This window comes from Prionailurus viverrinus, chromosome A2, assembly GCF_022837055.1.
Source record: "Prionailurus viverrinus isolate Anna chromosome A2, UM_Priviv_1.0, whole genome shotgun sequence".
NCBI classification, from domain to species: Eukaryota; Metazoa; Chordata; class Mammalia; order Carnivora; family Felidae; genus Prionailurus; species Prionailurus viverrinus.
This window is the reverse complement of record NC_062562.1, coordinates 1,875,896-1,888,002: the sequence shown is the minus strand read 5'-3', so window position 1 is coordinate 1,888,002 and position 12,107 is coordinate 1,875,896. Positions and strand designations below refer to the sequence as shown.

Below are 12,107 nucleotides of genomic sequence, written 5' to 3'. Positions count from 1 at the left end.
GAAATAATGGTCTATATACACACAGTAATTAAGCTATTACCATTGTCACCTGCTAACCCTGCTTGGTTCCAGAGCGGACTGGGGTCGGGAAGGGAACTTGAGTCACAGAGAGGCAGATCCGGAAGGGGCCCTGGGGATGGCCCCGGGGGCCCCCCCGGAAGCAAGAGCGGCAGGGCCACGGCTGCCCCAGGTCGCCCCTCTGCGCCCAGACCCAGGCCAGCGTCACACCTCGGGGAAGTGGACACCAGTGACCCCCTTCTCAGCTGCTGCCTCTTTATTTCCACACAAATCCCCCAAAGCCCGTGGAAACCATGTCTGAACATCACGACGGGAGTCACGACGACTTTGGGTGTAAAAACCACAACACTGGCCGTCCTTAGGATGAGCGTGTGAGCCACGACCGAGGACACGACCCACGTGTCACAGGAGGGAAACCCGGCGTCCCTTCGCGACGGGGGCTCGGGGTCCACTGGATCTTGGCCGGAACTGCCCCCGAGACGCATCTTTCGCGAAGCCGCTGGGAGCCGCGGACGGCCACCCGCGTGGACACGTGTGGAGGGAGCCGTGCCGTGGGACTTCTCCCGCCTGGGGACGGCCTCCCGGGGCCTCTCTCTACCCTGGAGGGGCCGCTGTGGCGGCCAAGCTGGGGTCCCTGGCCCCGCTTGCCCGTTGTCCGTGGCTGCTGGTGGTCCGGAGGGGTGGCGGGCGGGCCGCGGGGAGCCAGCCGGTCCCTGTTGGGGTTTCTTGCGTGGCTGCAGGCCCCGTCACAGCGGGCTGGGGCCCACCTCGGTCCGTCCCTCTGTCGCCTCCGCAGGCAGGCACTGTCGCACCGGGCGGACGGCCTCAGTTCCCAGCGCTCAGCCTGCAGCCGGTTCCGGCCTCCTCCCCCGGTTACTGGTTACTGTGTTCGTGGAGGCCCCACGTGGACCCTGCAAGCAGGGCCCGCCTCCCGGGCCTGGAGTTTGGGGCGGCCCCGGGACGCCCGGGGCACCCTCCTAAAAGGAGGTGCTCCGGGCAGGGGCAGGCGACAGGCAGAACAGGGGGCTGTGGGGGTCTGTCGGAGGGCAGCCTGGAGAGGCCCATCCGCTGGCCTCGGCCGCCTCAGGCTCCGGGCGACACGTCTGGGCCCGGAACACGGTCCCATCCTTTATTTGACATTTGGGAAGCACAGCAGAAACACAAACGTAAGACCCCCCTCCCCAACCCCCCCCAGGCGTCCCGGCCTTCCTGGGGCAGAGCTGCGCCGACCCAGAAGATGTGGGGCCCAACACGGCTCCCAGACTCCACATTTTTCGAGGCAGAGCCTCTGGCGTTGGACGTGGGACGGCTCCGTGACGTTCAGGACCTTTAGGAGCCTCCCCCACGGGGCAAAACGTCGGGTGTTCCCTTCCCTCAGCACCAAAGACCACCAGCTCCCTCCCGGCATCAGAATAACCCGAAACACCTCGATGCGCCCAGGTCGAGAAGCCTCCAGCATCTCCCCTGAGGCCAAGAACCTCATACCCAGGGCACTTGAACTAGACCGCTAAGAAGCCAGCGACGGGGCCGGGAAGAGGGGCCTGGAGAAGGTACCCGCTCAACTTTTGCTCAGATTCATAGAAACAGAAACTCTGAGGATCGGAGGGGACCGCAGAGGACAACATTCTGTAAGCACTTTCCAGCCTTTTCTTAAATGCCTCCACGGACGGGGAACTCACTACCTCTAAAGGCCACCCTGATGGGCGTGCGGACCACGTTAGAAAAGTCTGACTTCTGTCCAAGGTAAATTTACCTCCTTTGACTGCAGGTCTCCGGAGCATCCAGGCCACTGGGATTTATCTTCCCAAGTGAACTTCGAAACACTCAAAACCTGCAATAAACCTGTATCTTCCTGTATCGCGGTTCAGAGCCGGTTTCCCATGGCGGGAACCTGAGGGGCTCATCCCAACCCTGTGTTGGAGGGGGGGGGTCAGGAAAGCGGGGACACTTCATTCCCTCAGTAGGAGGTATTGATCAGGATTGCCCTGTGGTGTGGCGTCCATTAAAGGGGCTTGAGAATGTTCTAGAAGGGGGGGGCGGGTTTGCAACTGCGGGGCGGGGGTGATTCTCAGCAGCTCACGTGTGCCATCGTGGACTCCATTAATCCCAAAGAAGATTGGGAGATGAAGGCGAGGGGAGCTGGTCAAGTGTAAAGCCATGAGGTGCCGGGACGGGAGGTCCCCGGGGCACGGCGCTGCTGGGGGGGCTGAGCTTCCGGGCCACGTGCCCAGGGCCGCAGGGGGTGTTCTAGGAGAAAGGGCACAAGAACGAGTCCAGATCCGGCCAAGGAGCTGGCGGGCATCCGTGGCTCCGGGGTGGGCCAGGTGGCAAACCAGAGAAGGGTCTTGAGCTAGGACTTTGTGCAGTGATGGTGGTGGTGACGGCGAGGAGGGGGGGGTCTCTGAAGCCGTCGAGGGCACACGGGCCACGCCCTGGGCCGTCTTCCTCTTCTCGGCCGCGAGCTCGTGAGTGTGGAGGGCTGAGAACCAGGTCCTTTTCTGGAACATACCGCGTTGTTTGAAAACAAAACGAAACAAAAACGTTTTCAAGCAGCTCAAAAGGATGCTGGGTTTCAGAGGTGGATGGCGGGGACTGGCCCCCTCCAAAGACAGGGGCGTCAGGACAAGGCGGGGAGGAGGTCCAGGGCCAGAGGGCGTCTGACAGAGGTTTCTTGCCATCTGGAATCTTCTGTCTTGTCCTTCTCTGTAGTCTTGTCACCTCAGGACATGCTAGAGAGAGATAAACACAGGCCAGGCTGTTGTTACTGTTTTTAAAGAACTCGGGCAGCAGTGGGGGGGTGGGGGGCGGCGCCTGGGTGGCTCAGTCGGTTAAGCAACCGACGCCGGCTCAGGTCACGATCTCGCGGTCCGTGGGTTCGAGCCCCGCGTCGGGCTCTGTGCTGACGGCTCGGAGCCTGGAGCCTGCTTCCGATTCTGTGTCTCCCTCTCTCTCTCCCTGCCCTTCCCTCACTTGTGCTCTGTCTCTCAAAAACAAATAAGCGTTAAAACGAATACATGAATAAAAATAAAATACGCGATTATCCTTAAAAAAATACAGAAAGAATGCGGGGAACGCGTGCATGTGTGGACGGCACGATCCGACCCGGCTCTGGGGGGCCCTCGGCAGCAAGAGCGGGACCAGCCCATCAAGGTCTGCCGCCTGCCACCCACCTTCCAGGTGTGCTTCCAAAGGGGACCCCTCAATCGGTGCCTCAGGAGAATGGGCCCCAGGCCGACGTCACCGGTCGGACCAGAGGGAAGCTTCAACCCAGCCACCCATCCTTCTGTCCCTCCCTCCGCCCACCTATTCACCCACCTATCTGCCTGCGCGTCCACCCAGTAGCTTCCTACAAGTTCTTCTTTGGGGTCTTTAATAATTTTAAACACTCCTAATTCATCACCCCTACCTGAGGATTCAGGGGAGGGTCTAACTCTGCTTTTTCTCGAATCTGCTGGCTTTCGCTCGTGGTGCGGGACTTCCTTGTGCGTTTTGTGTCTGTGGGTGAAACTCACCCCCAGAAGACTCGGATTGAGACGGTCTTGTCAGAAAGGCACCGAGAACTTGCCTCCACTCGGTGTGCCCGGGGCAGTACTGGTCTAAGACCATTTAGACTAAGAATTTTTTTTAATGCTTATTTTGGGGAGAGAGAGAGAGAGAGAGAGAGAGAGATACAGCGTGAGCCGGGGAGGGGCAGGGAGAGAGAGGGAGACACAGAATGTGAAGCAGGCTCCAGGCTCCGAGCCGTCAGCACAGAGCCCGGTGCGGGGCTCGAACTCACAGACCTCGAGATCGTGACCTGAGTCGAAGTCGGGTGCTTACCGGAGCCCCAGCGCTCGGACTGCCCCGTCTGGTAAGACTGTCTTTGTTTCCCTGGGGACCGTGGGTCGTGTGCTAACAGCGGGATGTAGGGTGGGGGTATCGGCGGGACCTCGGGACGGCGGAGACCGAGCTCAGCCACGGGAGTGGTTAGCCAAGCGTAAGGGACCGCCCCCGGGAAATACCCTGGACGTGGGCGTAGCGTCCCTGGTTGGGGACACTGCTGGGCGAGCTAAGGGCTGCCTGGATGAGCCCCCCGGGAGACCACACCGGGAGGCTCACCTCCGGCCGCTCCGGGCCCGGGCATCACATTCCTTATGCCCGTTCTCACCCGTACTCATCCCTCCACCATATCAAACCATAACTGTAAGCGAGACAGCTTTGCTGAATTCTGTGGGCACTTCCAGCAAACCCCTGAACCTGAGGGTGGTCTCCATGACCCCCAGCACACAGAGCGGCTTTTCCTGGCATCTGGAGCAGGCGGGGACCCTGAGACAGGCCGCGGGCAAACGCCGCGCCCGTGGCTGCGTTACAAAGCCCGGGCTTTGGGGGCCTGGCTCCGGTCAAGCCTGCCGCGTGGCTTAGCTCTGGGGCATCACGTCGGTGGCGCCCCCGGAGCTGCGCAGGGACGGGCAAGCCAAGCCTCTCTGACTCCCCAGGACGGTAGCCCTCGACCCCCAAACAGTAAATCGTGGGGCGAACGGTTCCCACGCGGCTGGGCTTCACTCGGGACACTGAGGCACAGGCACCGGGATGGCCCCGCTCCCCACCTACCTCGTTTCCTGATCTGTGGCTGGAGCAGGCCTGTGAAGAGAGAAGCCGTCGCGTTATTTGCCTATTTGGGGAGAATCCTGGCATCTGGCCGCGAGCCCCGCGCGGCCGGCTCGGCCTCGCCTTGAGCTGGTACCAAGCGAGTGGGGGCCGCCCACGGGGACGTGCAGAAAGGTCACCAGCCAGAACCTCCACCGGAGAGCAGAACCCCCTCTCGCGGCCGCATCAGCTACCCGCGGTCCCTGAGTCCTGGACGCTGGGGGCGGGGGGGTGGGGGGGGATGGCCCCAGACGCAGCCGCTGTCCCCACGTGGCGCAAGGGCAGGAGACAGAGGCTACGCGAGGGTCAAATGCAGGAGGCAGGCTGGCTGGGCAGAGGGGAGGGGGGCAGGGGTGGGGGCAGAGCCCGCTGTGTTTTCTACCCATGGGGGGCAAGGCGCCACAGGGCTTGGGGCCGTATCTGCTGGGCGTCAGAAAAGTAAAGCGGGGGGTGTGACGGGAGGAACTGCTTATCGGGTGTGGGGTCCGTTCGGGGTGATGGAACGTTCTGGAACTAGAGAGTTCTGGAACTAGAGAGGGGTGCTGCACGAACAACTCTGCCAGGGTCTGAGAGGCCACTGGAACGTGCACTTTAAAACTGTCCGTCGCGGGGGGGCGCCTGGGGTGCTCAGTGGGTTAAGTGTCTGACGTTTGATCTCGGCTCAGGGTCATGATCTCACGGCTGGTAGGATCGAGCCCCACGTCAGGCTCTGCGCTGACAGCACGGAGCCGGCTTGGGATTCTCTCTCTGCCCCTCCCCCCCAGCAGATAAATAAATGACCTTAAAAAAAAAAAGAGGGTGAAGAAGCCCCTGGAAAAGAGACGGGGCTGGGGCTGTCCATCCAGGGGGCTTGCCCGGCGGTGGGCGGGCATGTGCTGAGTCCCCGAGGCCGGGCACGGGCAGCCCAGCCCCAGAGAGGAGCGGACTTTCACATTTTATGGACAGTTGGTTAATTTGTTTATTTATCTGTAAAGCTTTTATTTTTTTTAAGTAATCTTTGCTCCCGCGGTGGGGCTCGAACTCACAGCCCTGAGATCAAGGGTTCCACACTCAACCGACCGCCAGGCGCCTGACTGTTGGTTTAAATATAATTCCGGCCTCTGCGGGTGTCCCGTGGGGACGGCCCGGGGTGGAGGGAAGAGGGACCCCGGGACTGAGCATTCAGGATGGGGCCGGCGTCGTGCTGGCCATCCACACCCGCTCTCTGCTGTCCTCGTCACGAGAGCGTTGCGGTCACTCTTACCGGACGTGTGGGCTCGGCCGCCCTCGCCGTGGCCACCTGCACAGTTACCTGTCCTCTGCCAGCACCGCCTCCGGCTTGTCCTCAGACCTGGGCAGGACGAACTCGGGCTGCAGCCTGGCGCTGGGGACGGAGAGAGAGGACGTGGGTGACGAACCTGCCCGCCGTGGCCTCGGAGGGTGGCGTGGGGGAGTCTCGCTGCCCCTGGATGGGCCCCGAGGGCACAGAGGTCAACCCAGGGGTTAATGACGGCGGAGACGACCATGGGGAAGGGGGCACGAGCGGGGATAGGACGGGAAGGGGGAAAGACCCCGAACGTTCCTCTCAGCTGTCAGCCCGGAGGCACCGGTCCTCGCCCCTTGGACACGGTCCCCTGTGCCCTGATTCCGGCTTGCGGTGCCGGTCTCCGTGCCTCTGCAGCTAAGACTGGGAGGCCAAAGAGAGGCCGAGGCAGAGAGAGAGAAAGACAGGGAGAGACAGGGAGAGACATACACAGAGGCAGAGACAGGGAGAGATAGAGAGAGAGAGAGAGAGAGAGAGAGAGAGGGAGAGCGAGAGATGGAGAAGGGGAGGGGAAGAAAGGAAGGGGAAAAAGTGCAGACAGACAGACAGACAGACAGACATCTCTACTTCCCACCCAGCAGCGGCTACTGTCTCGAAAACAGAACTACAACTGATGAGGACACGGGAGGGGGAGGGGGAGCCCTTGTCCTGCGGGGGGGGGGGGCATGGGGTGGCCCACGTGCCCCGGGGACAGCGTGGCGGTTCCGCAAAACGTTCAAGGCAGCATCGCCACGTGCTCCCGGAACCCCACTTCGGGAACGCGGGGACTCAGCTGGGTGTTCGCGGCCCGTGTCCGCAGCGGCACGACTCCCAGCAGCCTCAGCAAACCCACGTCCCTCCGTGGATGAAGGACAAACACAACGTGGTCCGTCCACGCGTGGGAATATTACTCGGCCTCGGGAAGGAAGGACCCCTGCCACCTGCCACCACGCGGGCGGACGCGGGGGGCCACGCACGGGACGGGGCGTCCTGCCCGCCCTCGGCCTCCCTCCCTGGCGCCCGCGGCCCATCATCAGTACGTGACGCCGTGCGGAGCCTCCACGGCGCTGCTCACTATGTGGCTCATCTGCCCACATCACCCGCCCTGCCCGGGACCCGCTTTCCTCACTCGGTGACGCGCCCCTCTCCTCTGCCACTTGGAGCCCCCCGGACCAGGACTCTTGTCTTTTTCACCTGTCTCCCCGGAGGAGGCTGGCACGGGGCCTGGCAGTGATAGACGCTCTCGACCCCCCCGAAGCCCCAACCCTCCCCCAGGCTTGCTGTGTGGCCTGGGGCAGGTGCCGTGCCTCTCTGAGCCTCGGATTCCTGGGCTGCAAGATGCTGTCGGGAATCCTGGCCCGGCCCAGCTCCGGGGGGTGGGGGTGGAATATGAACGTATCCGGGGGACGGCATGAGGGCCTCGTAACTGGGTGGGGCCGCGATCGCCCTGAGGTCAAGTGACGGCCACCCCTGCTGACGCCACCAACGAAAACCGAACCAGGAGGTTAGTGAAGGCGCATTCCTGGGGCTGTCGGGGCCGAGAACGGAACCTGTGCCCCCTCTGTCAGCGGATGACTTGATTTTACCGCGATTACTGTGAGCCACTTTCCGCCCGGGGGGTCCCCTTGTCCTCATTCCTCAGAGTAGCCCCCACGGTGGCTGTGAACTCTTTGCTCGCCTATCCGTGACGGAGCGGATTCGAACCGCGGTCTGACTCAAAGCCCTCAACACACGCGAGGGCGTCATTGGCCCCTGCTGGGCCAAAGCCACCTGTTACCCGCACCCCCCCCCCCCGCCCCCCCCCCGCCAAGGTGGGCCTGGCCCAGCCCCCGCCCCGAGGCACTCTGTACACACCTCTCTCTCCTGGCCTTGAGCCTTTCCTCTTCGTACCTGGAAGACAGAAAGTACAACTCCTCAGACGCCCGCCTCCCCCACAGGTGCGCTGCCTGGGGACCCCTTCCCTTCTGGGAACGGAGACACAGTCTCCTTGTCACGTCCGAGTTCGCGCCAGCCTTGGGCGCAGAAAGGCAGCCGGGACTGACGGGCCAACGGTCTTTTTCGCATTTCCGGCAGTGACTCCGCTGGCCTCGTCCAGCATCTGGTATAGACACGGCTCAGCCGATTAGTTTCTGTGCCTCATCCGGCACCAGCAATTGAACGGGGTCATTGTAAAGCAACCCCCTCGCAGACGTGGGTCGGTCTACACGCGCCCCCCCCCGCCCCCCCCCCCCCCCCTCCTGTCAGGGCGTAAATATTTTCGACTTCGTAGGCCGGTTTCCGCCACAGCTGCTCAATTCCGATGCGGCTCGAAGGCAGCCATGGATGGGCGGGGCCGTGTGCCAATAAAACTTTATTTGTACAACAAGCTGTGGGCCAAGGCTGGCCGGCCCCGCCCTGCGCTGAGATGCCCGGGCCCACGTGTTCTCCGATCTCACGTGGGCTTGTTTCACCGTGTCTCCCCGGGTCTGCTGCTCCCACTCACGTCTGGCATCCGGTTCTCGGGCCCCCGAGAGGGGAGGCAAGGAGCCTGGTCGCGCTGGGGCCGGGGGAGGGGGCGCCCCCACGGCACGGGGACACTCACTGTAGCACGCACTCGGGGATCTGCACGTGTTCCATGGGGATGAGCTGTTCCAGATCTTCCAAGCTGTGCACGTACTGGATCTTGTTGATGAATTTGACGCTGGTGGGACAAGGAGGGACATGCGTGAAGTCCAGGCCCGGGGCGCGCGAGGGCACAGAGACTCACAGCCCGTCCTCTCAGAAAGAGCGGCCTCTCTCGGTCCACACCCGGAGCCAGGCTGTCTGCTGCCACGCGGGGCTCTGTCACCAGCGTGTGGCTTTGAACTCGCGGTTACTATTAATTTTAAAAATCTAACTTAAACCTAATTTAGCTGAAGCATAAAATAAGTTTTTTTCGAGGGCCCCCTGGGCGGGCGGCTCAGTCGGTTGAGCGGACGACTTCGGCTCAGGTCGCGATCCCACAGTCGGGGAGACCGGGCCCCACGTCGGGCTCTGCGCCCACAGCTCGGAACCTGCTTCCGAGGCCCCGGCTCCCTCTCTCTCTGCCCCTCCCCAGCTCGCACTCTGTCTCTTCAAAAATAAAGCAGCATCAGAACAAGTTTTAAAAAGCTTTTTTGGAAGTCGCGTCATTTTCCTAAATGACAAACAGAAGGCCGAGAGGATACGGCACGACAGCAAACGATAAAATAATCGAGTTAACGGTAAAAAAAAAAAAAAAGAAAGAAAGAAAAAAGGTAAGACGGAGTCAGGGGTCTACAAAAGCGTGTTGAGGGGCGCCTGGGTGGCGCAGTCGGTTAAGCGTCCGACTTCAGCCAGGTCACGATCTCACGGTCCGTGAGTTCGAGCCCCGCGTCGGGCTCTGGGCTGATGGCTCGGAGCCTGGAGCCTGTTTCCGATTCTGTGTCTCCCTCTCTCTCTGCCCCTCCCCCGTTCATGCTCTGTCTCTCTCTGTCCCCCCAAAAAAATAAATAAATAAACGTTGAAAAAAAAAATTTAAAAAAGCGTGTTGAGACGTTTCGTATCTACGTCGGGAGGTCAGATTAAAACTCGGCTCAGGCTTTCCGGCGTCCGATGCAAAGGGAGACACATGAGGAATGAATGACACACAGCGTCCCTAATGGGAAAAATAAAGCAGCTGCTTGGCAGAAAGGCCGACGGTAAGTGATTAGGCATGACAGACGCTCCCCACGGGGCGTCACAAAGCGGCCATGTGTGGTGTTACGAGCAAATCTAACTGCTTTCATGCAGGGCAAGTCACATTTTGTAAAATATTTTTTATACATTTATTTTTGAGAAACAGTGAGACAAAGCGTGAGCTTCCTTCCTTCCTTCCCTCCCCTTCCTCCCTCTTTCTCTCCCTCCCTCCCTCCTTCCTTCTTTCCTTCCTTCCTTCCTTTCTTTTTTTAAGTATATGTATTTAAGCAATCTGTACTGCCAACCTGGGGCTCGAACTCAAGGACCCTGAGATCAAGAGCTGCGTGTTCTCCCGAATGAGCCCACCAGGCTCCCCCGAAGGATCTGGATTCGATTCAACGCTCTGAATCATGTCAAATTAAATATACATTCAGGGGGCGCCTGGGTGGCTCAGTCCCTTAAGCGTCTGACTCCTGATTTTGGCTCAGGTGGCGATCTCACCGTCACGAGACCGAGCCCCGAGTCAGGCTGGGCACAGAGACTGCTTAGGGTTTTCTCTCTCTCTTTCTCTCTCTCGGGGCGCCTGGGTGGCTCAGTCCATTAAATGTCCGACTCTTGGTTTCGGCTCAGGTCATGATCTCACAGTACGTGGGTTCGAGTCCAACATCCGGCTCTGTGCCGACAGCATGGAGCCTGCTTGGGATCCTTTGTCTCCCCTCTCTCTGCCCTTCCCCCACTCACGCTACCTCTCTCTCTCTCTCTCAAAACGAACACTGAAAAAAAATATATATATACTTAAAAAGATGTGGTTTATGGTGCAGATCTTGGGCAAGTCACATTGGCGTGACGTCTGGGGCGGCTCAAGTCGGAGACTAAGGTCAGCCCCCTGGCTACTCGGTCCCCATGTGGCCAAACCACAGTGAAACCCTAGACAGCAAGGTGAGCTTCCCGGTTGGTGGACCTTCCTGTATGCTGTCACACATCTTCGCAGGGACAATTAACGGCTTTTGCTACCACCCCCGGGGAGGGGACAACTGCCCACCTGGGACCTCCATATGCACCTTCGGGCTTCGCCAACTTTAACCCGGGTCCTTCCTCTGTAGCTTTTCTGAGCTCTGGGAGTCCTTCCAGTGACTCGTCAAACCTGAGGGTGGTCTCGAGGATCCCCCAAGGCACACGTGGCTCGTGACATTATTGCCGGGAGCGGGTCAGACCCTCTTGGCGTCCTAATGGTTCCCGCACAGGTTCTGGAGTGGACGGGGCGGGGGGAGTGTGGCGGGCGAGCACCTGGCTGTGTGACCCTGGCTGCGTGCCTTGACCCTTCTGAGCCCCAGATCCCTCATCCACGCGACGGGCGTGACAGCGTCAGCCTCTCCGGTGGTGGCTGTCATGTTACGAGGTATCCGGCGTTTAGGATGGGACAGCTGCTTTGCTAATATTTTTCCTGTGTTCGTCCCTTAATACTAACAACGCACATGATTTAAACAGCTTGAGGCCAAGGTCCGCATCCGACGCAGAGAAGCTGGAAGATTCGGATTCCCAACAAAGACGCGCGAGCCCGCCCCGGCCGTGGCCTCACCTGATGAAAGGCCGGGACACCGCCAGCACCGTGCGGATGAACCAGGACGGGTGCACAATGATCAGCGACTTCAGGTTCTTCCGCAATCTGCGGGGGGAAGCAGAGCAGCGGGCCCTGGGGAGGGAGGGGCTCCCGGCGGGCACATCCAGGCTGGGGGGGGGGGGGTCCGGAAGGCCGAGCCCCCTTTGCGGGGTTTGTGGGGGCCACGCTGACCTCTAGCCCCAGGTGTCACTTCATTTAGGGCCTGAGCTCTTGACTGCGTGGCCGCGCGGCCCATCCCCGAAAGATGTCCTGGGGCACCCTGGTTCTGACCCCCTGTTGTGGTCATGTTAAACTGCGTCCCCCCCCCCCCCCCCCCCCGATTTGTATGTTGTAGTCCTAACCTCTTGGACCTCAGAACGGGGACATCGTTTAGAAAATAAGGTCATGGCCGATATAATTCTCTAAAAGTCACACCAGGGCAGGATGGGACGTAATCCAATCACTGGTGTCCTTATAAAGAGGGGACGTTTGGACGCAGACACACGGGGAAAGGCCGCGTGACCACGACGGGGGTGGCGCGCCTCCAAGCTGGGGGGGCGGTGGTGCCAAGGACGGCCGGTGCCCCCCCCCCCCCCCCCCCCCCCCCCCCCCAGGAGCCAGGAGACGAGCGGAACAGACTCAGGAGCCGATCAAGTCCGTTCAACCATCCGGTCTGAGGTCGTTTGTCCGACTGCCACGCCGCCTTGGGGGGGGGAGGGCTCCGGGGTCCCCTGCTCCGCGGGGGTGAAAACCCCTCCCTCCCGGGCCCTTCCGCCCACGCACTCACCTCCTGTCGATCATCTGATAACACTTCTTCAGCCAGCCGATGCCAGGCATCCTCCGCCGGGGGGTGGCGCCGTTCAGGTAGACGATCATGTAGTCCTCGGCCACCAGCAGCTCCAGACTGCTGATGACGTACCTGGTCAC

At 61.0% G+C, this 12,107-nt stretch overlaps 1 protein-coding gene across 3 annotated transcripts in view; it reads right to left on the bottom strand.

Moving 5' to 3' along the window:
- Positions 1–559: 559 nt before the first annotated feature.
- Positions 560–12,107, bottom strand: part of ATCAY (ATCAY kinesin light chain interacting caytaxin) — a 30,808-nt gene continuing 19,260 nt past the window's right edge. For all 3 annotated transcript variants that reach the window (XM_047825468.1, XM_047825479.1, XM_047825487.1), the window contains 7 exons: positions 11,968–12,099; positions 11,160–11,246; positions 8,508–8,606; positions 7,781–7,816; positions 5,936–6,007; positions 4,609–4,638; positions 560–2,747 (listed from right to left, as the gene is read on the bottom strand). In XM_047825468.1, coding sequence (XP_047681424.1) covers positions 2,738–2,747; positions 4,609–4,638; positions 5,936–6,007; positions 7,781–7,816; positions 8,508–8,606; positions 11,160–11,246; positions 11,968–12,099 — 466 coding nt within the window. In that variant the 3' untranslated portion in view covers positions 560–2,737. The remainder of the gene's footprint in view (positions 2,748–4,608; positions 4,639–5,935; positions 6,008–7,780; positions 7,817–8,507; positions 8,607–11,159; positions 11,247–11,967; positions 12,100–12,107) is intronic.